The sequence below is a fragment of the Tetrao urogallus genome, assembly GCF_951394365.1.
Source record: "Tetrao urogallus genome assembly, chromosome: 5".
Classification (NCBI taxonomy): Eukaryota; Metazoa; Chordata; class Aves; order Galliformes; family Phasianidae; genus Tetrao; species Tetrao urogallus.
In genome coordinates this window covers 46,704,399-46,730,818 of record NC_136818.1, presented here as the reverse complement: position 1 = coordinate 46,730,818, position 26,420 = coordinate 46,704,399, and the positions used below count along the sequence as shown (strand labels likewise).

Here is a 26,420-nt window from a genome sequence, read left to right as displayed (position 1 = left end):
CCACCATCTCTCCCCTCCACAGATTTCAAAAGAGAAGCTTGTAATTTTGTTTTTGCAGCTAAGCCTCAGTAACAATGGTCTGCTATTGAGCCAGGATCTCAAACAGGGTCTTTCCAAATGATTTAACAGAAGAACTTATGTACTTCTTGACATGCAGAACATTAAACATTTTTACCTACAGTCCATAACATGCTTCAGTTCTCACACTGGTAATGGGCTGTGTGTGCAATTCAAGTCTGCTAGCAGATAGTTTCTTTTCTGGATTATAATTTAGCATATGGATTTCCTGTTTATGAAAATTTTAATTTAAGTTCTCAGGTCCCTGACATTATCTTATGCAGGAGAAAATAGCTTATGTTTTCAATGCTGTGAGTAGAGGGGAAATAAGCAACATCATTGTTCTGAGTTCAGCTGGAAAAGCTGAAGGCAAAGAGTTTATTCTCAATCCTGAATTAAGTAAAACTTCGAGTCAAGAACCATGGCAGTATCTCACAGAGAAGTCTTGTCCCCAGCAGCAAAAGCAGCTGATGGGAAACCACAATGCAAGAACCTGCAGATCCTAGCTGAAGTCTAAGCTCCCTGTGGGTTGTGTGACAGGGTCTCACAGCTCCTGCTGGGATCTTGCAATGGAATGACCCTCTTCTTCAGTTTGTCAGCACTACCACTGTCACTGTGTAGCTGTGACAGTTCTAGAGCCTGGCCAGAGCAGGGCTGATCCAGTGTTAGAAACTGAAGTCTGTTCCCTGACATTCAGACCTCAGAATATCAGTAACAGCTGCTTCAATTTCAGATCTCCTCCTAGTACACCGGGAGTAAACTCTCATTAATTATCTTGACTGAGGTGTTTATGTCCTATTTTTTCCAACATCTGAATCTTTAGTAACCAAAGAGGGTTACCAAAATGTTCTGGATGCAAATTACAACAGAACAAAGTTAGTGGTAACCATGTAGACACAACTACTTTCTCCTTTCTGTCTCACACTAATGATTATATTCTGTTTTGTTAATCTGATTACTTCAACTTTTCCCCACAATTGAGAATGCAGGCATGTGGGGATGTGCATGTTTGTGGGGAACAACTTGCAATTTCCCATTCTGGATCCAAGTACTTCCAGAGCTCTGATGCCTTTATATCTTGAGAAAATATAGGTAAAAGCACTTTAAGTTGTCCTGTTCAGAGACAGAAACCTAATGCAATACCTGGTTCCATATTTCTAACTAGTCCAGAGGCACAGGGGCCAGAAGTTCTAGGTCTGTGATATCACACATCACTACGCTGGAAAAGAGCAGCCCCAGTTTTTCACATCACCAGTCTCTGGCAACAGTGGTGCCTGCGTTCAGCTGTTCTGACTATTCTAACAGTGGGAAAAACAACTGACAGTGATATAGTACTGTAGGAGCCAGACTGGGAACACTGGGCTGTTTGCTAGAAGCACTCAGACTGTGACTGGATGTTCTTAGGTGCCTGAGACCCTGGTACACTTGACCTGAGCAAGATTGGACAGATCCCATTCTGAGAAGATATGCAACTTGGGTTATTTCCCTGTACATATTCCACTCCCCAGTCTTCTGCTGCTTCTTTCCTCAGCTGGTCTGGGCTCTGGGAGAGCAGTTCTTCCTGACTGGGTTCTTCCTCCTGTTAACCAGAATAAAGAGTGACCTGCATTGTTAGAAACACAACAGGAAGTCAAGCAACTCTTTAGGGGAGAGACAAGGTGCCCATGATGCTTAAATAATATTTTCCACATTCTTCTAGAAACTAGTACAAGGCCATCAATCTGTTGAAGATCCAATACACTGTTGTAATGCTTTGATGAATACTGATTCAAGCAATGAACAGATGAAAAGAGCACCATCCCTTTCTGCCCTTTATAAGAATGTTGACAGGAATCCTGTGCCACTGCTTTTGAACAGAAATGATTAGACCATGCAAAATGACAACCCTGCCAACTTTATCTTGCATCAATGGGGATTTGAAAAGAAAAGGTGCTAATACATCCACTCATGCAGCAGGGTTGGTCACCAACCCTGAAGCTAGTTCAAATGTATAGTGGAGGGCTACCAACCTTCCTACTGTTATCCAGTGGCTTGCCCATCAAATACTTTGTTTTCAGCTTGTTTCTCTCCAGCACTTCTAGCTTGCTTACCACTGCATCAATCTTGGGGCCAATGCTGTGTATGGACTGTTCCAGATGCAGCACACGTTGCAGGAGTCTGGGGAAGACAGGGCATTTGCAACTTTTTTCTTGTTGTGACCACTAGAATTTGCAAGAGTTATCTCAAGGACAACAGGCTAGATCTCAAACAGGAACGAACGCTCCACATCAGAGATGTTGATTCATAGTCAATGAACACAGAATTCCCTCCATAGTCAGGCCACAATGTAATCCCAATATTAATATTGCATCTGTCTCTCTTTTAATATAGCCCTATGTGAATTGCTCAGTGTTACTCAGTAGAAGAATCAGGATCTCCTGATTCTCTGAGGTATTTATCCCATATTATTCCTAAGGAAGAAACAGCCATGTGTTATTCTCAAACCTGGAGGATGACGGACAGTTAGGCTATAAACCGAGGGTATTTATTGCCCAGAGCCTTCTGTAAAGGTATCAACTTTTGCTAGCCATGTTTTCCAGGCTAACTCCCAATACAGAACATGACAGCGTATTGTCTGTGGCCATCCAACAACAGCAGAGGTTATTCAAGGGGCAGAAAGCAATATTTCTCAGTCTGATTTTTTACAGCAATGGGCAAAACACATGACAAGAAATGACCTGATTCTTTTCTGACCTGCTCATTCATGTGTGTGAAAGAGAAAAAAGGACCAGATCTTATTGCAACTGCTCAACAGCAGTGCAAACAGCTACATCAGGGAGAAAAACAGCGGGGATCAGACCCTTGTTTATAGAAAGATTAAACTACGGCCAGCCCCAACATACACTTGGAACTCTTCTTCGGAAACCCAGCTGGCCTTATTGGCATGGTTATTCTTTGCTTCCACATAGGACAGATTCTCATCCAAGTTGTTGCCCCCATAGGATTTCCCTAAATTTTCAATCTCTGTATTCAGAGCAACCTGGAAGACAGATAAAGAAATTGTTGAGAAGTTGGATATTAACTCTGTATCAGATTCACTGTTAACCTAACACACAGATTCACAAGTAGGTCATGTACTCAGCTGCTGTTCAGACAGAGTTGGAGTTGTACTCTGCCTGCTTATTTTATATCACAAATCCAAAGATTCCCGAGGCCATCCTGGAGTGATCTCTACTGATTAGCAGAGCTTCATTCCTCACCTGTTTTTGGTTTGGGTTTTTTTTCGTTTGTTTGTTTTTTTACCCTTTTTGCCTCTAGGTCATGCTTCATCTGCTGCTGCTCCTCTTCATCAAGGATGTGGTTGCCATCTTTGTCAAACCTGGAGAAGGCTGCTGTGATCTCATGGTCCGCATGGCCCAGTCTGTGGAAGAACAAAAAGGTAAGGCTCAAGGCACCAGATTACACGAGCCCTAACAGCACAGGAGCACCCCTTTTGAAATGAGTGTACTGCTGCCTCCTGCCAATGAGGAGCTTAAATATTCCACTTTTGAGGGAGACAGCAACACAACTCTATTTAGATCATGAGATTAAACATGTGAGAAACTGTGATAACTCTTTTTTATGCATCTTTTATTGACATAATCTGACTTAATTGCTCTCCAGGCCTTGAACATTACAGAGTTTAAATTACAAGTGTGACTGAGAGAAAGGGATAAGAAGACATCCCACAAGCTGACTCACTCACTCCTTCAAGCTGTTCTTGAAGTCCTCAAAGCCCAGTTCTTTTGTTCCATTCTGCAATGCTTTCTGCACATCAGAAATCCGTTCCTTTTTCAGCTTCAACCTCATAAGCGTTCGGTTGTAGCTCTGTTAACAGAGGTGTAAATGAATTCAGAACAGTGAAAAAATAAGAAAGGATGTACAATGCAATATGGGTGAGCAGATGCTGATTAGTACAAGATTTTCAGTTTTAAAGCAGCACAGATACAATGCTACAGACTATGTCTCATTTATAAACCAGAGTCACCACTTCAAAGCAGCACCAACACACTACCTCCATGAAAAAACTTGCCATCTGCTTTTCTCCTCCCAAGCCTCACTTTAACCAAGCTCCCAGTCATAAACTGCTTAAGACATTCTCTCAAATATCATTCTTTGCAGAATACTGGTCCTACAGCATAGACAGCAGAGAACCTTCAGGACCATTTCTGGAATTTGTCCATGGGAAATCCAGATGTAACCCAGCAGATTCACACTACTGTAAAATGCTAAGATCAGCAAAATAGAACCTGTTGTTTCATTTGCTATTGATCAAAGAGCACTGTATAAAGGACTGATGGAGCTTTGTGTGTGTGTGTGTGTGTGTGTGTGTGTGTGTACATATATATATAGTCTAGGGAAGAAAAGTTGTTGAGAAACTTTTCTGGCATACTTAAGCAACAGGATTCCCTCAACTCTTGCTTTCTCATCCTCCCATTGCCTAAGAATCTGGGAACTTGATCTATTCTTGAAGGGATATGACTTCTGTTGCTGTTCTGCATATCAGTAAGTGGATCTGGAAACCAGTTTTTTCTACAGTAAGTTCAACACAGGTCAGGAACTCCAAGAAAATGTTTCAGGATTTGGCTAGAAAGTAACACAGTTTTTGCTATTCATCACCTGCTTCAAGATGTCTGAGAGCTGCAGCTCATCCTTCTGGCTTGAAAGCTCCTCTTTGACTTCTGAGTAGGTATCATTGATGATGGCCAGAAACATGTTCTAAAGAAATAGGAAAAAAAGAGTTTAGCCTGAGACACTTTGCCCACCCCAGCAGGTGAGGCAGCAAGATACCAACATAGCTGTGCAGGGCTCAGTTAAACAAGTCGCTGTTCTCACATGGGGCAATACCTTAGGAAAAGGGAAGGACTGGGGAGGAAAGCTGATAGCTAAAGCAGTGGCCAAAGGTACATTTATTCTCAGCTCAGACACCACCTCCAGTAGCCTCTCCTACAATATCTTAAGCTACATTCACACTCTTGACAGTATTTAATTTAATGAACATCCCTCTGCATCCATTACCTAGGAAGTCAGAGAGGGGGGATTGAGGGGTCTCTCAAACACTGCTGTCAAATAGAGGTAAGGAAGCCTTTCTTGCTTACCAGGAGCACAAAGAAAACAAAGAACACGTAGGTGACGAAATAAACAGGCCCAAGGACCCTGTTGGCATTGTCAATGGAATTGTAGTCAAAGTCACCAAGAATGATCCGAAATTGCGTGAAGCTGGGGGAAAGGAAGAACACAAGGTCACACATAGGCATATATGTTTACCTTACTTCCTAAAGACAGTCCTGAGAAGAACTCTAAACTTGCCTGCAGCCAAGATGGTCCAAAGCAGGGTCCAAGACCATGAGAGAGGGACCATTTCTTATAGTCTCCCTAAAAGCAGAACCTGGATGCCAGAGGTCTACGAGCATAGGCAGAAAACCACTACTATACCACATAACTCCCACATATTGCCCTAGAGAGCACGTAAGCTGAAGGATTGTCCAAGACCAGCATTCTTAACCTGCTTCATTGACAGTCTCTTCTGCAGGTGCTCATCTACTCGCTGTTCATCCCCCATCTAAGATGTCCTGACACAGTCTGTGAAGCTTCTCTGGAAACTGACCGCTGAAACAGCCCTGATAAATAGACACATGCAGACAGACATACTGCAACTAGGAGGAAAAAAATAGGGGGGCATGCGGGGAGGCATGAAGAAAGAAGACACACAAGTGGTGTGCAAGGAAAAGAATCTTGAGATCTTGCAGCCTGCTGAGGAGTCCAAAGCTCCATTTTGGATTCTTTTGGTCTATTTGAGAGAGTTGGGAATGTCCTTCCGGTCTAAGAGAGAGGAATATAGTATTGCTTCCACTTCTTTGATTTAATTTGTTCCCATTCAGTAATGTTGAAATGTTTCCCTCTGGTAATAAATATCTTTTTATTTCTTTTGCTTTGAAAAAATGTCTACTTCGTCTTCTTTAGACTACTATTCAACTTACAAAACATCATGCTGAATGTGTTAAAATAAACATATTAAGACTATCAACCTTCAGAAAGACCTGTTATTTTGAAGCAGATATGCCATAATATTAAAATCAGATATAAACTACATAAAATATTATGTATTTTAAAGGCAGTTACCAAATATACTCTATCGTATTTAATATATTGAATATTTCTAACATCATATTTTATATCAAACAAATTAATAATAGAAGTAGTTTCTGACTTTTTCCTGTTTCAGTGCTTAAAGCTATCATACTGACTAATGCATTACTTCCAATCTTTCCTTCTGAAGTCCTGAAGCAAGAAATAATATTTTTACCAAATCTTCCTTTACGTTAAAATACACCACCTGAGGAAAAATGAGAAAGTTTTCAAGCAGCTGTTGTGCAGACACTGAAATTATGTGATCAGTGGCTCTATTTGGAAGCCACAACATTTCAAAGCACCAGAGCTTCTATCTGGACCTCTTCTTTATTAGAGAAATAACACTGGGCTTACCTCACAACACCTATTTTGAGGAATTTAGTTCCTACCACCAAAATAGAGAAGTTGAACATAAGTAGACCAAAAGCTACCTACTGTTGTATAAAACCAGAAATCTCTTAATGTCTCAGCAGCAGACAGCATCATTCTGTTACCTCAGTGGCTCCACAGGAGGTCGGAAGATGACAGATTGGTGAGGAGAGCAGTAACTACACTGTTCACTATCAGCTGAGCTATGATGCTTTTCTGCAGAATTGTTGTAAGTTACGCTGCATGCCAAGTGCTGTTGCTGTACCTAGCAATGCCACATCAAAAGATGTCTATATTACTGACAAACAAAACTGCTCACTAAACTGTCAGGCTGGGATTTCTGTTGAATCAAAAGGCTGTGAAGAGTCTCAAAGCATCAGCTGCTCACATCCCTGCTGATAATCACTAGACAATCAAATCTGTTACCTTCAATTTTCTCACTGTGTTCCTTTGTCCACAATGACATTACGAATGTGGGACTATGATCCGCTTTTTAGCCATTGTGGCTTTAGTACATGAGAGATAACAGGTATCCGACTGACGATCAAATTTGCAGTTGGGAATAGGTTGGAAAGCAGTTAAAATTCTTTAGACAACAGCTGGCAACAGTGAAAACTTAATTATGGCCAATACACTTACATGCATTTAACAAAGGTACTGAAGTTTTCCACTTGTGTCCCAAAAAGAAGGTAACCCAACTGGGCATAAGCAAAGAAGACAATAAAGAACATAATGGCAAAGCCCAGGATGTCCTTGGCACAACGTGCCAACGTGGAGGACAGCTGAGTCATTGTTTTGTTAAAGCTAATATACTTGAATATCTGCAAGAAAGAAAAAAAAAATAGGGACAAAGTTAGGTCAAACCATCAGCAAAGTCAGTCTCTCTCCTTCACGCATATGCTTACTAAAGCACCAAGGAGATAGCCAGGCTGAGGGAATAGTGGCCTAGAGTTCAGGATATTTGCCCCAGACATGCTACCACTTTCCTATGAGGTGATAAACATAAGAATTTCCTCCCTGCCGCAAATGAAAATATAAAGAGGATACACATCTTGACGATAGTGAGGATCCCTAAGTACAGCATAGCCTTCCATCACACCAACATGCTTTCGTTGACATGCAGGATGCCTATCAACAGACAAGTCACCTCCAGTTGTTGGGTAGTGATAGTGAAAACAGTACATGATGGACAAAATTGTACTGTATTCAGCATTTAATTAAAAAAAAAAAAAAAAAAAAAAAAAAAAAAAAAAAAAAGTCTTTTACACAACTTCCAAGCTCATTTCCCTGTTTATCTCCACATAACTGGATTCAGAAAGTAAGGCGAAAAGCCGTCTGGAGTAACTATGAAATTGAGCTTATGTCACTTAGAGAAATAATTCCCTGTTTTATAACTGTTAGCCTCATTCACTCAGATGAAAGAATTAATCCCAAGCTATCTAGAGGAAGAGGTATGAGTCTGAAACCCTGGCACTTTCCTTACAATACCTTGATCCAGGCGAAGAATAAGTTGACTGCATTCATATTATTGTACTGAGTCTGCCAGAATGCTAGGAACTCAAAGTCCGCATAGGTTTCAGGATGTTTCAGCAGCTCCCCCAACAGTCTGTTCACCTCTGTGGTACGAAAGATGTGAAATCCAATAGCAACAATGGAGAGCTGTAAAAATGAAGGATCTGCAGTGACTAGAGAAGTTAACATGCCACAGAATTCCTTAGTGTCACAGTTCATAAGTCTACTGGTGAGGATGTAAACAAGATTGTAATGCACTGGATTACCTTACTCCCTTACTTCACAGCCTCAAAAGCATAATTAAGAATTTTCTTCTAATACCTGACAGATGAACATACGTCTATTTTGCTGGTCCATTTTTCTATCAGAGCAAAATATGTGCCAGTTCTTATCTAGATGAGTTTCTCCTTTCTTTCATTAGTTCTGTTTTTCATACCCTTCAGCCAAAGAAAAAAAAAAAAAGCATGCAAGCATCCTCACCAGAATGACAACCACATCCAAGATGTTCCATATGCTGGTAAAGTACTGAAGCCTGTGGATACGCAGCTCTAAAATCTCCTCCACGACATAGTAGAAAATGAAGACACAGAAAATAACTTCACAGGCAACAATGAAGAAATCCCATGCGCTGACATATCGTATAAGCTTGACTGTCCGGATTTGCCAGGAGGGAATGGCACCACCAGTGGCTGGAAACTCCACCACTAACCTTCAAGGGGAAAAGAAAACACTGATAATTACAAAAGGGGAAATGGAGGCATCAAACTTGAGAATGAGATACCCGCCACACTACGTGTGGAAGAGTTGTGTGGGTGTTTATGCATTCTTTTTTCTGATGCTTCACTACTCATGATCGGAAAGAATGAAAGGCCAAGAAGGGTGACTAGTAGTGTCAGGAAAACCAAGTCTAATCCACACAGTATCTACTGATGCCATCCAGTCCTACAACCAGTTGCAGACAAGGTTATTTTTGCATTTTAAGACACTACAGCATCAAGAAAAAAGTAAGAGGCAGTAGAATTTCCAGTGGGACTCAGCCTACCTCAGAACACAGAACAGATTGATATTTGCATTATACACCGAGAAATCAATGAAGACAACTCGTGTCCCCCGATCCAACCATAATTTCTCCTTCAAGACTTGCAGGGCTTCAGCACTCTCTTCTCTGGTCAACTTGAGGTCTATGTAGTATCCTCCCCCACTGTAACTGGTTAGTCTTCCCCAGTGAGATGAGCCACCCAGCTCTTCCTCAGAATGGTACCTCCACCTGCAACAGATTATCTATGAGCAAAGGCATCGCTTACCACCCACAGCCTGGGATACAACCTTGCAGCCAGGAGAAATGAAACCATTTCTTCAAAATATAGAGCAGTTAATCAAAGAGTTAGCACTTAACTCCTGTTCCAGGGCTGAGCCTACATGAGTCCTTCACTGGCAATAGATTACTGATCTAGTGACTTTCAGTAGTGACAGAACACAACTTATCGTATTATGGAGTGAAATTTCTGCAGGTTCACTGACTATGCTACCTTACTTGTTTGGAGGAGGTTACTCCAAGGATCTGCTATATTGCCTTCTAACATGTGGCATACAGCCCTCTGCTTTGAGCACACTTGCACGACTTTATGAACAACAGTTTCTCTTTCACAGCTTCTCAAGCTGCAAGTAAGGAGTTATTAAACTGCAGCTGCTCCACAGCATTACAGAGGAAAATCCACACTGAACTGCATGAATCACAAGTAAGGGGAAAAAAAAAAAAAAAAAAAAAGACCACCCAACCCACTATCTAAGCGTGAGGCTGGTTTTACGTGCTACCTTCCATTTCAATTAGAAATTAGAAGGGCTGGGTCTTAAGAAAGTGATTCGGATATCTCTTAAGAAAAAAAAAAAAAAAAAGGCTAGGAAAATCTTGGAAAAATATTTTCAAGATGAAAGAGGTACATTCTCTTAAAAACAGACAAAATACCTGTTCTAATTCTTTACCTTTAACTGCAAGGGAAATTCCAGCATTCAGCAGATCTTACTTTAAACAGAAGTGAATAATTTGAATCAATAAAAAATAAAAATAGAAATCACAGACTTTTTAATTCTGAACGGTAGAAGGTGTACTTACGCTGTTCCATTGATGAGTCCAAAGGAGACTTTTTCCTCTTTGTCTTCTGAGTATACATCATAGCAGCCTGAGATCTCCTCTTTGAAGTCATCATGAACCACACAGGAGTTGTTCTTCACCTTCAGCTGTCGCATGCGTGGGACACCCAGTAGCAGGTTCTCGTAATAGATGTATGACTGAGTGTTGTGCGCCGCTAGGGACTCATTGTTGTACCACTTTGTCCAGTAAAGATTATCCAGAAGAGGACCTTGTGCATACTGCATGAGAGGGAGAAAAGAGGAATTTTCTCGGCCTGGACTTGAGATGATAAGACCTGACCCACGCTGCTCTACTCCCCGAGGTGGGAAGTAGTAGAACTTGTGTCGGATATATGCTAAGGATGGGAGCACACATACAGGGCTGGGTGGAATTGCAGGACAGAAGAGGGATGCTGAGCAGCAGGTTGCTTTGTTAGCTCCTCACAGCTTTGTAACATGCTTTCTGCACCTTGTGCTAATGAAGAGACAAGGGCTCTGCAAGTCTTTTTGTCTCTTCCTCTTTGGTGAACACAAGTTTTGAGAAACTGTCTTGGCATAAGGTATGAATTACAAAGACAGGGCAGACCAGCTCCCTGGAAATGCTGGGGGAAAGCAACAGTGTCATAGTTCATTGTCCTATTTTAATACATCAGAGAAAGACAAAGATAGCTGACAATGAATTTCTGGCTGACTATCAGAGATAAGTGGTTGCAATATCTCAACAACATTCACTGTGACCCAATATTATTCCTTCTCCAGTTCTTTGATAAAAACACTGGATTCCAAACATTTTTTCCAACTTTATTTTCGTTCATAACAGTTAGTGCAAATTTTAATCCAGCTTCTTCATTAAAAAATCTACAGGTCAGACAAGCCCAGGCATAAATTACAGGCAAGTTAAGCATGCTGTTCCCACAGTTACTCATAAAAATGGAAATAAGATTATTGCTAGGAGACAAACATGAAGACATTAGACTGTAGGATTCAAAGTCATTTCTAACATGAGAAAGCCTGGAATAAATCACTTGGACTGTCTGGGTCTGAACTCACTATTTATACAAGTATAGCAGTTTCTTTTTGTTATGTCCTGGCTTGTTTAGCTGATAAATTCTGGACTCTAATCGATACAAGTAACACTCAGACTGGCCAATATTCTGGCCACAGCAATACGAGGAGTATAATATATTTTAAGCCTGTGGATATTATGCATGCATATGACAAACTATTGCTAACAGCTAGCAAGCAGTAAAATGTTTTGCTGAAAGCATTAAGCAGCACATTTGGGAGGAACTGAATATCCCAGCCTCGCTGATATTTCATTGGCTCACCATGCCAGGCCACGAGTGTACTCACCACCCAGAAGTCAGCCATGCTGCCAATGGACTGGAAGGAGACACGGTTGTCCGAAGAGCTCTGCAGGAATAGCTCAGACATCACTTTTGTGTAGTAATAGGCACTGGAACTTGTCATACCATATGTCACTAGGAGAAAAGAAAAGGGCCACCCTTACACCTAAATCTTGGAGCCATATATATATAGAGAGAGACATACACACGTTCATTTTCTGTGCAGTTTATTCTATGTAAGTAAGCTGAGCAAGATGCAAGTGACGAGACCTTGAGAATGCAAGTCACATAACTTTTTGCTTGCTTAAGGATCTACAACTTCATTTGGCGCATGCTCTAGAATTTAAACCATCAGACTGACAGATTTTAGGTATTTAAAGGCCAGAGAAGACCACTGGATAATGTAACTTATTCTCCTGGATAACATTATCTTTCCTCCCTCAGAGAAAAACTCTGAGAGAAGTCTTTCTCAGAACATCATTCTTGAGATGTACTTTGAATGCACCTCAGTTTTGATCTAAATTTATGAAGGTACATAGAAACTATCCATGTTCCTGAGTGGAAAGCTCTATGTAAGTTTTCACATACTAAAAAACCTCAAAATGTCCCTGAACATGTTGTTTCAACTCTCCAGGACTCCTCTCTGTGGAAGAGCATTCATTATGGTGATCACTAAGAACATGTCCAACTACTGAAAGGGTATCACAAAAATAAAGCAGCTGACGTTTAGCATCCAATGCTTCTATATGAATCACTGTGCAACCACAAGTACGTCTGTGTGCACATCCTAGTTCTTTAGGAAGCACTATCTCCCTGGGTCAGTGTGATAGTACCTCAGATTGGCACTGTCTGTTTATCTCTCCTGCCATAGGGCCCATGAAATATAACCCTTTCCACTGCTTCATGCCTCAGCTGCTAATTTGCGATAACGATTGAAGCTTCCCAAAAAACCACACAGACATTGTTCTAACCCCACAAAGACCATTAGCATTCAGTACAGCGCTGCATTAAATCCACCCAAGAACAACATGAGCTGCCATCTGCACTATCGCTTCAGCAGCCCTACCAGTCTCAGAGAGGAATATCTCTCAGAACCCTGTGTCTCTGATCCCAAGAAGTTTCTAGAGCTGCTGTCTTACGCTTGAACGTTTTCTGTAGAACAAGAACTTTGCACCGATTCTCCCCAGACTCTGTGACAACAGCTGGAACTGATAACACAGCTTTGGAAAGACTGCTTCAACCTAGCAGGTTTAACCAGTTTAGAGCAATTTTCAGCTTTTTCACTTGTGTGTGCAGAGCTATTCTGTAGGTTAACAACACACCCACATGCTGCAGTGGGTTTTTGTACAATAAATTTAACGTGTACAGCAGGATGAGGAAGTCTAATAACAAAGCCCCCCATGTGTTGCACACCAGTGAGATACGTTACTTACGCAGACATATGTCCACCAAGAACACAATGTAGACTAGGAGCTCTCGTAGAGTAGTCTTCACGTAAAGTTCTCTGTTTTCAGCTGTATTCTCAGTTAGCGTAGTGCCCCAAAGACCTTTGGGATGTAAGAAAAGAAATGGAGAGTTTGATGACCATTCTCAAAGGCTACGTGAGGAGCTCTATTTCCAAAGAATGACATTTCCCTTTTTTTTGTTGTTGTTTTGGTTTTTTGTTTTGTTTTGCTAAACCCCTCCAGCTTCCTGCCTGAATTCAGCAAGGACCGATCTTTTCCTGCCTGTTTTTCAGCTTACTTCTTGCAGAAATTCAGTCTTTCTCATAAGTTCTCTAGGAGTTATGTAATTTCATCAGTCACGCACATGCCAACATCTTACCTTCTAGTAAGGACTTCTATACTGAACTGCATCTGATGTTCACTTTACAGTTATTAGCTCTTTTTAGAGTATGATGAACTGCCAAGCTCAAAATATCTGTCCCTTGCTTGCTCACAAACTCTCAGATATTTGGTATGCTATAAGACTCAATCAAATAGCTCAACTCAATATTTTCAGCATAAAATATAAAGCCAAATTGTCTTCGGGATGTCCATCAATGGAACTACGCTGACTTCAATAAAATATGCCAATTTATACCAGTTAATGTTCTGATTTCTTCACACGGTGAAAGGAACTCATAAAATGTCATTAGGATTGATCAAAAAGACAGGAACACTTCCTTTTAAAGAAACTTCAATATTTTGGTTTTGATGAACCGCCAAACACCTTTAATGACTTTGCTTGTTCTTGCATAATGGCTTTACAGCGTAATTTCAGAAACTTTTTTTGCAGTTAAAAGGCAGAAGAACTTCCACTTGAAAGCCTGGTGATGGAATCTGTGTCAATAATATCCACAGACTCTGTGTTTTCAGCACCTCCTAGAGAGCTCAGCCCTGGTACTCATTCCCAGCGGGGCACAACAACCATCTTCCTGCAAGCCAGGATCAAAGGCAGCACATCTGAAGTCATCCCTGCCAAAGGAAGGAGTTGGGCTCTTTGCTCTGGCGCAAGCAAAAGTGCTGCAGTGGCCTGTGAACATTCACCTCCATCCTGTTGATAGCTCTTTGGCATCTCAACAAAGTAGAGAGCTTTTTTGTACTTTCAGATGTCATACTGACTTTCTCAGCATCCGTGCTCACTCTTGGACAGACTGCTCTAGCCATACCAAGCCAAGCAGTAGAAATGAGCACCTACATGAGGTGTGGATTTATTCTACTGCAAATGAGGAGCATGTGGTCTATGAGAACTTCCATAATGGAAAGAAAAACAAAATAAAACTGTGGGAAACAACAGTGCAGACACATTACCAAAAGCGACAACAATAAGACTGAGACAGTACAAAGAAAGCACCCTTCTCTGAGTAGCTGGCCTAAGTTTCACTGTTGTCATTGGACCCCTGACGATTTCAGTCTTATTCTCATTTTTCTGTGTAATAAACAATGAAAGACAAGAAAACGTGAGCAGTGCAACCAAAGGAATTTAAAGGGCAAGAACTTTGAGTGTGAGGGGCTTGTTGATAAGGACAATCTGTTCAGGTCACTTAAATTACCCCCTTCATCTCTAGATATGACTATACCACAATATTTCAGGGTTGTTTTTTTTTTCTCTCCCCCAACCCCCAACATGAGGCAGGGAACCCCTAGTGTCCACACGTTGAGAACAGAGATATCCCTATGAGATCAGTTGAGCCATTTCTGCTGCCTGTCCCAACCTTTGGACCTCACCTGCCCAGCTCTGGTCTATCCTACAACCCTACTGTTTACTAACCTTGCTGGTGGGAAACACTGTTGCAACTACCATAAAAGAAGGGAATGCTGTACTGTCCTGATCTCTATTTTCATTTGCACAGTCCAATTTCAAAAACTGAATTTTGCTGATAAAGTATGGATTTATTTTTTCTTTTTCTTAACCTACCAACCCCAGCCTGCATTGCTCCTTGGTAAACCAGAGATCTCTATACACCTCTGCTCTGGCTTCTTTGTCAATTAACAATGCTAGACTGTAAGTGTAAGGACAACTGTCATTCATGCAATGTGGATGCTCTTTCCAGGTCAGCTAAAGATGATGCCTGGAGTAAAACCAGTCTATACTGAGCACATTCCTGCTCTATACAGGTATTATGCAGCTCCTGCCTTCTGCAACCCCACACTTCCCACCCAAGTATCATTGCTTTTCCCAAGGGCTAGTAAATCTGAACTACTGAGATGTCAGAGCTTTACCTCGGATGCCTCTGAAGATGTAGAAGCAGCACTTGAGGAAAGAACTTGTCTTCCCCTCCATAGTTTTGTTCTGTTCCTCCTGGTATGGCACCGGCTCCCTCGCCTCTTCAAAACTTTCATAGGGATTCTCCAGAATTGATTTGGGATTGTAGATGGCTCGAATCTTCAAGGAGGCAGAGGGCGAGCCATTGTAGACAGGATTATCCCAGGCTTTCTTCCCCACAGCCTCCAGTTCATGCTCCTCTGGAGATCGAAAGCGGCTCTCAACTCTGTTGCTCAGGTGAGAAGAACTCATAGCTATTTACTGGCAGCAGAAGTGCTTATCAGCTGGAGCTGTGAGCTAGCAGAGAGGGAATCAGTCAGTGCCAAACAGCACGTCTGCCTCGGCTGCCTGGGAGAGGGTGCATGACCAGCATCCCACAGAGAGCGCACACACTCTGTTTTATACCAGCTCAGCTGGTGATACGTATGGGAGGGTGGCACCAACCACCATAAAAACCACCGTCAGCCCTACAGTGACATGGCCCTGCTCCTAACTGAGATGACAGACCCCGGTGGGGCTGTGGCAACAGGAGGCTGCCAGGAGACAGTGCCAGAGCTGCAGGGAGGAGGGGGTGGCTGGGATTCAATCAGACCCCTCGGGCCACCTGCAGCATAGATGGGCTCCGACCGGGAAGCACAGCGGGTACCCGAGCGAACGCCACCGGAGCGGGCACACGGTGGGCACAGTCGGACAGACCGTCTGCGACGGAGGAAGGTCTGAACTTCTCGGGAAGGGTCGAAGGATAGAAAGCTGTGCGGGACTGGGCTGAGGTTGTCACCAGGTGGCGCCGGCAGCCCTGGCTCGGAGGGGTAGCAGCTCTGGAACCGCTGCTCTCAGCGAGAAGCTGGGTTTGGCCCCAAAGCAATCCCGGTCATAGCTTCCCCAGCTTCCTCCTTGCAACTCATTATTAAAGGCAGGAGCAGAAAGTGAGAGTAAAGTCCTAGTGTTTGCTTTGGAAGCCAGGTGCTGAGCTCTTCAACTTTTACAGAACTCCCACAAAACCCTGCAGTGCCTGCTTGCTCTGCTGCAAACCAGGACTGTCAGGCAAAACTGCAAATCACAAGAGCAAGGGGGTGATGATGTTCACCCACCAGGTAGCAGCAAGAAGTAGTCCCACATCTCACAGGTGCTGCAGTAAGATGGCAAAGGAACACGTAGTCTGACCCTGGTCCCTCCTCAAGACTTTTGCAAGCAGTTCTCCATGGGGAGGTACCTTTCCTGACTACCCAGGTTTGCAGCTGTAGGACCACAGGGCTCAAAGGTACAAGCAGGTATATTTTCCCTGGACTGTCATGTTTATACAGGTGACACTGCCAGGCCAGCTGGATGAGGACATCCCCTTTTCTCACCTAATGGAAGATAACATCCAGCATTTTTCTAATAGCACCTTTCTGTCCTTATCTCATATGTATTCATTTATTCACCAACTACCCATTCTTGTGAAAGCCAAACATAATTTCTCTTCTCCAATCCTTTTCTGAGATGAAGTCAATTTTTCAGCGGGCTTAGAAGAAATACTCTAGAAATACACAGGCAGGTTTATTTCTAAACTCAGAAACCATCATCACAGTAGATTCAGCACAATAGGGTAAGACAAAAATCACAGCCCCAGAACTTCTCCTGTCAATAAATTCCTTATGAAACAATGCGGATTAAACCGCTTCCTGAACTGAGCACTCATTCACTGCACACAGAGGTTCCCCAAGCAGGTAGGCTGTCAGCAGAATAGCTCACAATCAGCTACAGGCAACCACTTACTGCAGAGGAAATCACCTCCTTCTTACCCTTCTGCAAGAAGAACATTTCTTCAAGAGAACTTGAAAATGTTTTGATTTATTTGCATAGTATGAAACAATGATGGGCCATTACTTTCTGATGTCTGACATAAAGCCATCATGCTCCATCTGTCCCACCAGGCCCCATAGCAGCTTTTCTTGCTAGAGATGATAGAATTTGGCTAAGCCAGCCAATTCCTGCAATCCATGGGCTTGCTGCATTAAACATGTTCTCTGGCTTGTTTCTAAGAGCCAATTCTCCTACTCTGAGGGGAGGCTGAAAACTTGTCAGGGGCAGCAACAGTGCTTTACAGTTTAACATTAATTTCTGAAAGCACTGAACTACTAACTACTGGCTGTAGTTTCCTTTGAATTCTCACTTAAAATTATTTTCTGTCATGATTGATATGTTAACTGCTTTATAAAGTATAAGCCACAGCTAATTCTGTCATCTATTTGTAGTGCGAAGATCACATCCTGTGGCAAATACATGAGAGTGAACTCAGGTAGAAGGGATTCAGAAAGGAATATCTGATTTCCTGTACAGCGTCAAAATTAAAATGCTTTACAAACAGTTTGAATGAAAGGCAGAGAAAAGAGGACGAAACATAGAATCCTTAGAGTAGGAAATATGTATAATAACACAATTACATGGCTCCTTGGTTTTATGACATGCCCTTTCCAAAAAGGAAACAAAGCAACTATGTAGTGGATATCCAAGATAGTAAACAAGTTATTCAAATAAAAATGTTTTCTAGTAAATACCAGCACAGTGTTGTACCTCTATAGCTGCAAGACCTTCACACCTGCTTTGGGGAGTGAAGCTGGAGGATGAAGGCTGAAATGAAGTCCTGCTTTTGTGCATCACTGGGGACCAAGGGGCCTCCTTCTCAGTGTTGTTCCCTACTGGGACAGTTTTGATCAATAAGAGGAATCTTATTTGATTGCTGTCGTTAGGCAAAGCGGATAGGAACATTCTGAACTTAAATGCCCTGTTACATACAGTGCACTGGGAAGGAGTTAATCACAGTAAAACACACTCAAAAGGAACAAGGTGGTACGTTTGATTTCATTTTCGCTATATTCTGAGAAGTATGTTGTGACGAGAATTTAGCGGGGGAAAAAGCAGCCAGAGGGGGGCAGCCGCACTCCATCACAGGAGAGCCCCATGGCCCCAGCCCCAATCCACAGGCGCCCCACGCTTGAGACCGTACGAGCGAGCAGGGCTAAAACATAACATCAGCTTGGTAACGTGGCATTTGGGCTGCTGCCTTGTGCCCAGCTGTGCCCTCTGTCCCAGGCTATGGGCTGAGGTGGCACTCCAAGTGACTGCAGGCCACTTCTTCTACTGACTTCCCAGACAGGCTCACATCAGGTCAATCCCACCAGCACTCACCTTCCCAGACAGCTTAGTTTTATCTTCTGCCAAACCCGTTCAATAGCCACATACTCTGTCCCCTTGATTAATAAAGAAAAGACAGGTAAAATCAGCACAGCCCCACACAGACCCATCCTGCGCTGCTTGGACAGAGCTACAGAAACACCTGCTAACAGCGTAAGAAACAGCGAATGTCTGCTATCAATCCTCTCTCTGAAGATCAGTGCAGGTGTTTGGGATGAAGTGACGGCAATTTGTTGCACCTGGGAAAGGTTTTCTTGCAGGTTACTGATTCTTGTATGTCATCTGTGTGCTGCAGGTTGGTGGATGGGACTAAGGGCTACAATTGGATGAGTAGTTCAAATTAACATCCTTAGCACAAGTTATGTATCATGTAACTCACACCTGGATAGAGCAAGCCATCTCTGTCTGCTCCTGTCATGCCCGGAGCAAGTTTTAGAGATAAGATGCACTGAGATCAAGGATCTCCAGAGCAAAACCTCGATTATCTCTGCAACTGCTTGAGGATTATCTAGAGATTATCTATCTTCTTTCAGATGCCACCTGCTGACATTTTCATGCTTTTTCCCATAGTCCCTAGCTGAGATTCACGTTAGCACCTACATGCTGAACAGGAGAGACAGACAGTCCCCAAGGGTGAAAAAATGGCTATAATAATTCCAGCAGCATGAGGGGAAAAGGTGAATCCCTGCACCTGAGGCCAGGTAACCTCCTGAGATCCAGCAACAATCTCCAAAGAAGAAATGCAGAATGAGGAGTCCTGACACTTTTAGAAACTGATGGAGCGACTCTGGGCACTAAAGAACTGCCTAGTCCTCTCCCAGCATGTCCTATGCTTGCTCCCATGATTCTCAGGCTGATGGGGCTGGCCAGGTCCTGGCTGGAGAGCAGAACACATTTTTCAAGAGCTGGGAATGATTCACCACCTTTCTACCTCTGTCCAAGCAGTTACTCTAACCAAAGCATTTTCTAGATTAAGATCATATGTGCACAGAGCAATTGCATTAACTCAACCTGCACAGTCCTATGTTGTACGGGACTTTGTGTTTAATTCCTGATCATATCATTCCGAACAATACATAAGGATCTCATTTTATAGATAGAAAAACAAGGTAAGAAGGGCTCAAGTGGCTTTTAAAATAAGCCAGAGGCTAGCATCAGTGTTAGGCTTAGATGCTACATATGCTTGATATTCAGGGAGGAGCCAATCACCTGGCTGAACCCACTCTTGACAGATTGAGAAAGAGGTGGTGAAAGAGGAGCCTGAGCCCTACCAGTCACTGGCAGCATGGTGTGTTTGCACATCAGCCAGCTATTACCTGTGTTCCAGCGCTTTCCAGGCTCACCCTACCTCAGTACCCAGACAAGTTAGCTGGGATCCTGGAGTCCCTGAGGAGGGCTCCAGGGATATTTCAGAAGTTGGGACATCCTTGTGTACCTAAGCAGGATGATTTCTAATATATTTCTCACTCTTGCTGGTTTAGTACAGACTACAGAAGTAGGAAGTTTGATCTTTCTGCCATCACGTTTATCATCTGGGAAAGTGAGCAGTCCTACCACAGGTATGGATCCTAGCACCATTCTAGCAGCCATTCAACTGTGTGCTGTCAGTATGTTTTCCCAAAACCTCTGCAAACCATACTTATCTAGGTAAAGCTAGGAGTGAAAGAACAGCCACGGCAATGCTGTGTAACTACATCAAAATTCATAGTGAAGATAGCAACTCTGCTACTTTCCCTTACCTTACTTTCTTTTGCAAAGATTCATGGATAAAAAGGCCTGTCATCAGCCAGAGAAAGCTGAATTAATTTCAGTATCCACACGGGTTCTTCTAGAAGGTTATGACTGAATTCTTTGGAAACGTGACTACCTCCAGCACAGCATGAAGGGAGCAAAAGGCATACCTTTCAGAGTGTGCCAAATGCACGCTGTGCAAATGTGTGAATGCACGTGGTGGGCAATCATCTGCTGCAGCTCTCCAGTGCCCGGAGGTCCAGACTTTGTAAGAAGCCTTTGTAGACTGAACAGGACTTCTATCTTGACACCACCACAAGGCTTAAGAGATGATGAGCAAGCTTTATAAAGGTCATCAGAAATAACTGAGGGTAGACAGTGGGTCGCAGAGTCTCTGAAGCATTACTTGTCAAGGATTTAATTTACACTTGCTACAAATCTCTTCCCCTATTAACACTCAAAATACAAATACATAGTTAACATAGGTCACTTTACCCACCAAAACTAACACGATCCCACAGGTCTGCAGCCCTTTTCTTAAGAGAGGAAATGGATCTGGAAGGAGACAAGTGAGTTTCCAGCTCCTTTCAATAAAGGAGGACAGGGCAGACAGGTTCTTCAAAGACGTGGAAAGGCAGCAAAACCGGGCGGGCAGGTAAGGGCTTCATTCTCAGCAGCAAACCTAAAAACATTCCCAACAGAAACATAACAGCTTGTAGCATCTCTCTCCTTCAGAACTACAAATGCCCGTTCTTGGGCCAGTGCTGCACACTGCTGCAGCCCCTCACAGGTGGTGGTGGGAGGCCCTCTGCTCAGTTGGGAATTGTGAGGGATTTTTAGTTGAGTATGAACTTGAACAACAACACAAGTACCACCCTAATTTTATAGACAGAAAAAAAAAATTAAAACAAAAAAAGATTAGGGAAGCCTCTTGCCCATGCTGACTGAATGTGAATTTGGGGCTGCTGTGGCAGATCCAACTGTACTCTCCTTGCTTATAATATTAAGCTTTGGTATAGGGAGTAGCCGAGGCTTATTAAGGCCAGTTGCACCCCTGCCACGAGGTCTGGTTAGTGCTGACATGTTGGAGCAGGTGAGGACTTTGTAACTTGAAATAACAGTCCTCAGCTGTTTGTCTGAGAGAAATGATGCCTCCTATCTGGCTTGCTTTACCAAAGAGTTGGTAACAAACAAGAGTTGGACAAAGATAATGCAGCATGAATCAATACACTTCCCTCATACTGGCAATACCTGTGAGGTCACGTCATGGCTTGTTAGTGTTGGGTTAACCCAAGGTTGGTGGCCCAGTTATAGTGTTATTATGGTCTAAAGGTCACTTTAGCCCTCATCCTCTAGAAAGGGAAAGGAGAAATATTAAACTGATGTAGTAAACACTTTCTGCGATAAACCATTATTCATCTTCTAGCCAAGATGCAGCATGTGTGTAAATAGCTCAGAGAAGGCAGCTCTAAGTAATAAAACTCATTGAGAAAATGCAGCATTCCAAAGAGCTTGTGTGAAGCCAGTAACTCCTATTCCTGCTCACAAGACAGAGTGTTTCACTGGGATAAATGAAGAGACATAGGAGAAATATCAGGGCCTGTCACTGAAGCAACACAAAGGCAGCTCTCTGCTCAAGTCCCATTGCCCAAGAGGAAAGAAAGCATTCACTTTAAAGGAGACTGAAGCATAGATGTAGGCAAAGTTGGGGATGGCAGACAGGGAGAGGCATACCCCATCTTTGGGGTTTTCCTACATGTGCCACTGGCAAGTGTAGTACGGAGAGGATGAGATGAGGATCCAGGAGATTCTCCCTCTATCATTTCTTCTTTCACTTTTGCAGTGAGGGTGGTAAGGCACTGGAACAGGTTGCCCAGAGATGTGGTAGATACCATATTCCTGGAGACATTAAAGGCAAGGCTGGATCAGACCCTAGGCAACAAATCTAGCTATGCATGTCCCTATTCATTACAGGGGAACTGGACTCCAACCAGTTCTGGATCCTATGATTCTCTTTGTACCATCATGTACATGTTTTCAGGGCAGCCCCATTAGTTTCACCATACAAAAGTATGTCTGCTTCTCCTACCACAAGTCTATCTCCAGAAAGACCGTGGAGCAGGAGATAGCCCATGCCACCTAAGCTGGGTCAGAAGACCTACCACTTGTAGGTAGCATTTCCCCCGGCTCTCACTCAGCACTTTCACAGTGCCAGCAGCAGGAGATGCTTGAGGATGGTCACAGCCTAAAGAGAAGGCGCAGAAGGTGTGGGTAAGAAAGGCACAGGAGAACTGGAGGAGGAAGGGTGGCTGAAGTCACCAGGGCAAGCTGCAACTTGCAGAAAGGAGGGTGCAGGACCACAGAGGGTCCTGCCCAGTGAATGAAGGCTGGGGTAGTGAGGCATGCTGGCTCCTTGGCATCTGGCCTGCCATGTCCAATGTGGGTGGCAAGACACCAGAGAGCACCAGTGCTGAGGAGAGGGTGGCAACACAATGACCGCAGTGTTCCTCTGCTCTCCATCCCTTTCTTCCCCTCCCCTCCCAATTTATTTACCCAAGTTCAAAAGACAGCCTCACAGTCCAAAGGGGCTGGCTGAAGTGCCCAAGGGGTGGGCTGTGAGGTCATCTTTAATGAGGGCAAAAATCCAGTGTCAACAATGCTGTCTATTGTATAGCCCTGTTTAGACAATACAGGCTGGGTTCTTGCTGCTGGCAGCCCCAGGGCTGGGAGCAAAGCCTGTTTGGGGCAACAGGACGGGAGGATGGGCAGGGGGTCTGGTGCTAAAGCGAGCTGGAAGAGATGGGATGGGGCAAAGTGCAGAGATAAGCACCCCATTGCTATCATCAGCTATTTCCAGCCTAATTCTCAGCGCTAAGATTTCTGCGCCAGTGGCAGTGAACTCAGCCATTCTGCTCACGGCTCAGAGGCATGTTCCATCACCTGAATTACATCTGCTTTCCCTTCTGACCCTGGCAATCAGATGCAGGTGATTTCTGAGATCTCATCCCCTCCTTCTAACCATACACTCCCCACTGAGGCAGAGGAGGGTGGCAAAGGAAGCTTCTTTCAGCCCCAGCCCTTCCCAAGACTTGTGGAAAAGCAGCTGGGACAGTGGCTGCTGCTGCTCTTCTGGGAACTCCCTAGAAGTAGCTGTTAGCTGAAGAGCCCAAGTAACATATCTTGAATGCAGCCATGCCTTAAGGGAGAAGATGGGGCAGGGGATTTCCAGGGATCTGTGGGATCTACTGAATTTGTGGAGCAGTAAACTTCAGAGCAAGCAAGCAAGCAAGGTAATGCCAGTCCCTGTAAACTTAAATCTCACTTTTTGTAAACACATTGATAGATTCCCCAAAATCCAAACTATATATCCATCCTATATATCCAAGCTGAGGCCAGGTAAATACACAAGAGTTTGCTTTCCATGTCAGAAAGGAAATTTGTATGCCATCTCTCCTGGCTTAGGAAGAGTGCATGATTCCAAAAGAGAATGCATAGGGAGAAAGCTGCCCAGAGAGCTGGGATCTGATCCCTAGTTCTGAGTTCCTGGAAATGATGGTCCTGGCAGACCTGCAGCTGCCACCACCTTGTCTTTCAGGCAGGAGTTCATGCTGCAGCCTAAGCTAAGTCTTGTTCCAACTCATTCTGTAGCCCAGGGCTGTCACCTCATTTCTCTGCTACATGTAACTGTGCCCAGAAGTCAAATCTGTTGAGAAGCTGGGAACCATTAACCCACAAAACTGCTGGCAGTGGTGAAACACACTGATCTTCATCTGCTCTTCATAGAGGGCTAAAGCCTTTGAAAGGCAGATTCTGTATGAGGGGAGAGAGGAGGAAGAAAGGAGGACTGATGAAATGGCATTAAACCGCCCCTGCACTTCTGCTTGGATTAAAGGCCTTGGCGTGATTCTCCTTTTCCAAGGAAAGCCTCTAAAACTTCAAGTGCTTCACACTTCTTCAGGAAAACAATGCAAGAGATGCAGAAAGTAATGAGTAATCCTGGCAGATTTTTTGCAAACCTTTATTTTTGGCAGTGGGGAAGGAGAATGGGTCAGCTCATTCCCCAGTTTTCAGCTTGTTTCCTTCTCTTTGATTCTTTTTTTTCCCCCAAATTCTAATGGTGAAATAGAAAAAAGAAGGGAGAGATGAGGAATGCTGTAAAATAAGATAAACAAATAACATGAAGTAAACGTTGCAAAGCCCTTGCAACAAGCTTTGCAGTGTTTGGTTTTTCAACACTTCAGAGGGGGCAACTGAGGAGACTCAGTAAAATTTCCAATATGTCAACACCAGATGAAATCTTCTTGCAAAACTCAACTGCTTTGTGGAGAAGCAGTATTTATTTAGTTAGTTAGTTATTTAGTTATTTATTTATTTTTAGAGGAGAGGCTTAGACAATGTTTTGATGAAATGTACTAGCTTAGACTTGCTCCTGTTTTATTCCTTTTATTGGCAGTGGTTGGTTAGCACATCCTATGAGAGGGATGCAACTGCTTCCTCTTACAGATCTGCTCATGGATAAGTCACTGGTGATGCTGCTGCTGATTTCTTCTTCTCTTTACTCAGCCTTGATAACCTGCTTTGAGATCCTCTCACAGAGAGGACTTTGCAAGAGCTTTTCACTACTGCAATTCCTTGGCCAGGCTGCGAACCTACAGGAGGCTTCTCGGAAAGGTGAAACCAGCCTTACATTAGCACCATTTGTGATGAAACCCCGTGCTGAAGTTCACAGTCTGCTCTGTGCATGGTACAGCTGCTGCTGCTCATCGCTGCAGTGTGCCCCACTCCTGGCACTGCCTCAGTGCATTTACAGAAGACCGTGACCTTAGGCATTGGTCACCACATGCAGAAATTTTGAATAGTTTTCCCAAAGACGATGAGACTAAAGTTCAATCTTTCCTAAGAGATGTTAGTGAACTCCACCAGCAAGGTGCTTCTGCTGAAGGCTCAGCTGGACAGTTCTTTCTGGAAGGAAAAGCTGCCAGATCCCAGCCCTGCTGCCCTGCCCTTGCCAGGGCAGCCCCTCACTTTCATCATGTGGGGGCAAGCTGTGCTCATCTTAGAGAATGGCAAAGACTTGCTACCCTGTAAGTCCCCTTTTGGCCATGCTCTGCATCCAAAAAAAAAAAACTGGTGGGAAAGGAAAGGGTCCTGGTGGGTCTTGGTTTCTGCAAAACTGTAAAGGTGGAATCCCAAGAACCTTCTTTTTACCAGCTGGTAGCATGTCTCTTGTCTGTGGCACTGTTATTTTCACCATGCCATGAGCTGTTATACATATATATATGCTAATCAACAAGTACCCAAGTACCACCTTATTTCTTTTTCTTCTTTATTTATTACCCTGCTTTTACTTTCTCTTATTTCCTTAGGATAATGTTTTAGCACAATGTTCTTCCAACACTCGTGTACAAAGTAAGTAGAATCTCTAGCTAAATCATTGTTTCTCTCCAGCGTTCATTAACCATCAGCATTGTTAACCGACCATTTAACAGAGAGCCTTAAAAGAGATGGTTAAAATCCCTCTCTGACTCATGCCAGCTTTCATTGTCTAGGAACATCTTCTGTTGTGGGTTCTCTCTTTCAATGTTGTGTCTGAGAGTAGGCAAGACTTGATTTTCTAATGTGAAACTAAAACACAGACCCCTCTCAGACCTCTTCATCCATCACAGCGAGATGAAAAAGGAGAGACACATTTTTTCCCCTTTGCCAGCCACCTCTGGATACAGAGAACTGAGCTGCTGTTATTTTTCTTTGTCACTTTTCCCTCCCAGTGATTACAATGCAGCTCACTTTTGACAGCTGCCACTGAATCAGCCCCACTGTACGGGAGCTGGGTCAGCCCCGGGGATGGACTGACTCCGCAACAAAGTGGCTGTCCATCCGCACCTCGTTTGGTCGGCTCCTTTGCTGAGAGATAGCTGCCTAGGCAGGATATGGCTCAGCGGATACGGGCACAATTCGACATGGCTTTTGATGTCTCTGTTCCACTGTGAGTCCTGTGTGAGGAGGAGTGGGCGCTGCCTGAACATGGGGCACACTGCAGTTGGGGTGATGGCACTGGAGAGAGCTGCCTCAGCTCTGCCACAAGGAAGGCAGCAGCTGGAGGGCCTTCTTCACTTTTAGTGGGAAATGTCCCCCTGGTAAAGAACCCCAGCAACAAGGAAGTCCAGGTTCTGTTACTGGGGCTGGTGAGAACGTTGTTAC

At 43.6% G+C, this 26,420-nt stretch overlaps 1 protein-coding gene across 1 annotated transcript; it reads right to left on the bottom strand.

Annotated features, from left to right (window-relative positions):
* Positions 1 to 1,426: 1,426 nt before the first annotated feature.
* On the bottom strand, positions 1,427 to 15,563 carry PKD2L1 (polycystin 2 like 1, transient receptor potential cation channel; the record flags this gene model as incomplete). The annotated part of the gene is made up of 15 exons (XM_079535394.1): positions 1,427 to 1,636; positions 2,067 to 2,214; positions 2,940 to 3,076; positions 3,340 to 3,457; positions 3,782 to 3,903; positions 4,696 to 4,794; positions 5,175 to 5,295; positions 7,216 to 7,397; positions 8,065 to 8,235; positions 8,569 to 8,797; positions 9,131 to 9,355; positions 10,202 to 10,458; positions 11,572 to 11,699; positions 12,998 to 13,111; positions 15,269 to 15,563. 15 exons carry the CDS (start codon positions 15,561 to 15,563, stop codon positions 1,427 to 1,429), a joined length of 2,556 nt encoding a protein of 851 aa, XP_079391520.1.
* Between the last annotated feature and the right edge of the window lie 10,857 nt (positions 15,564 to 26,420).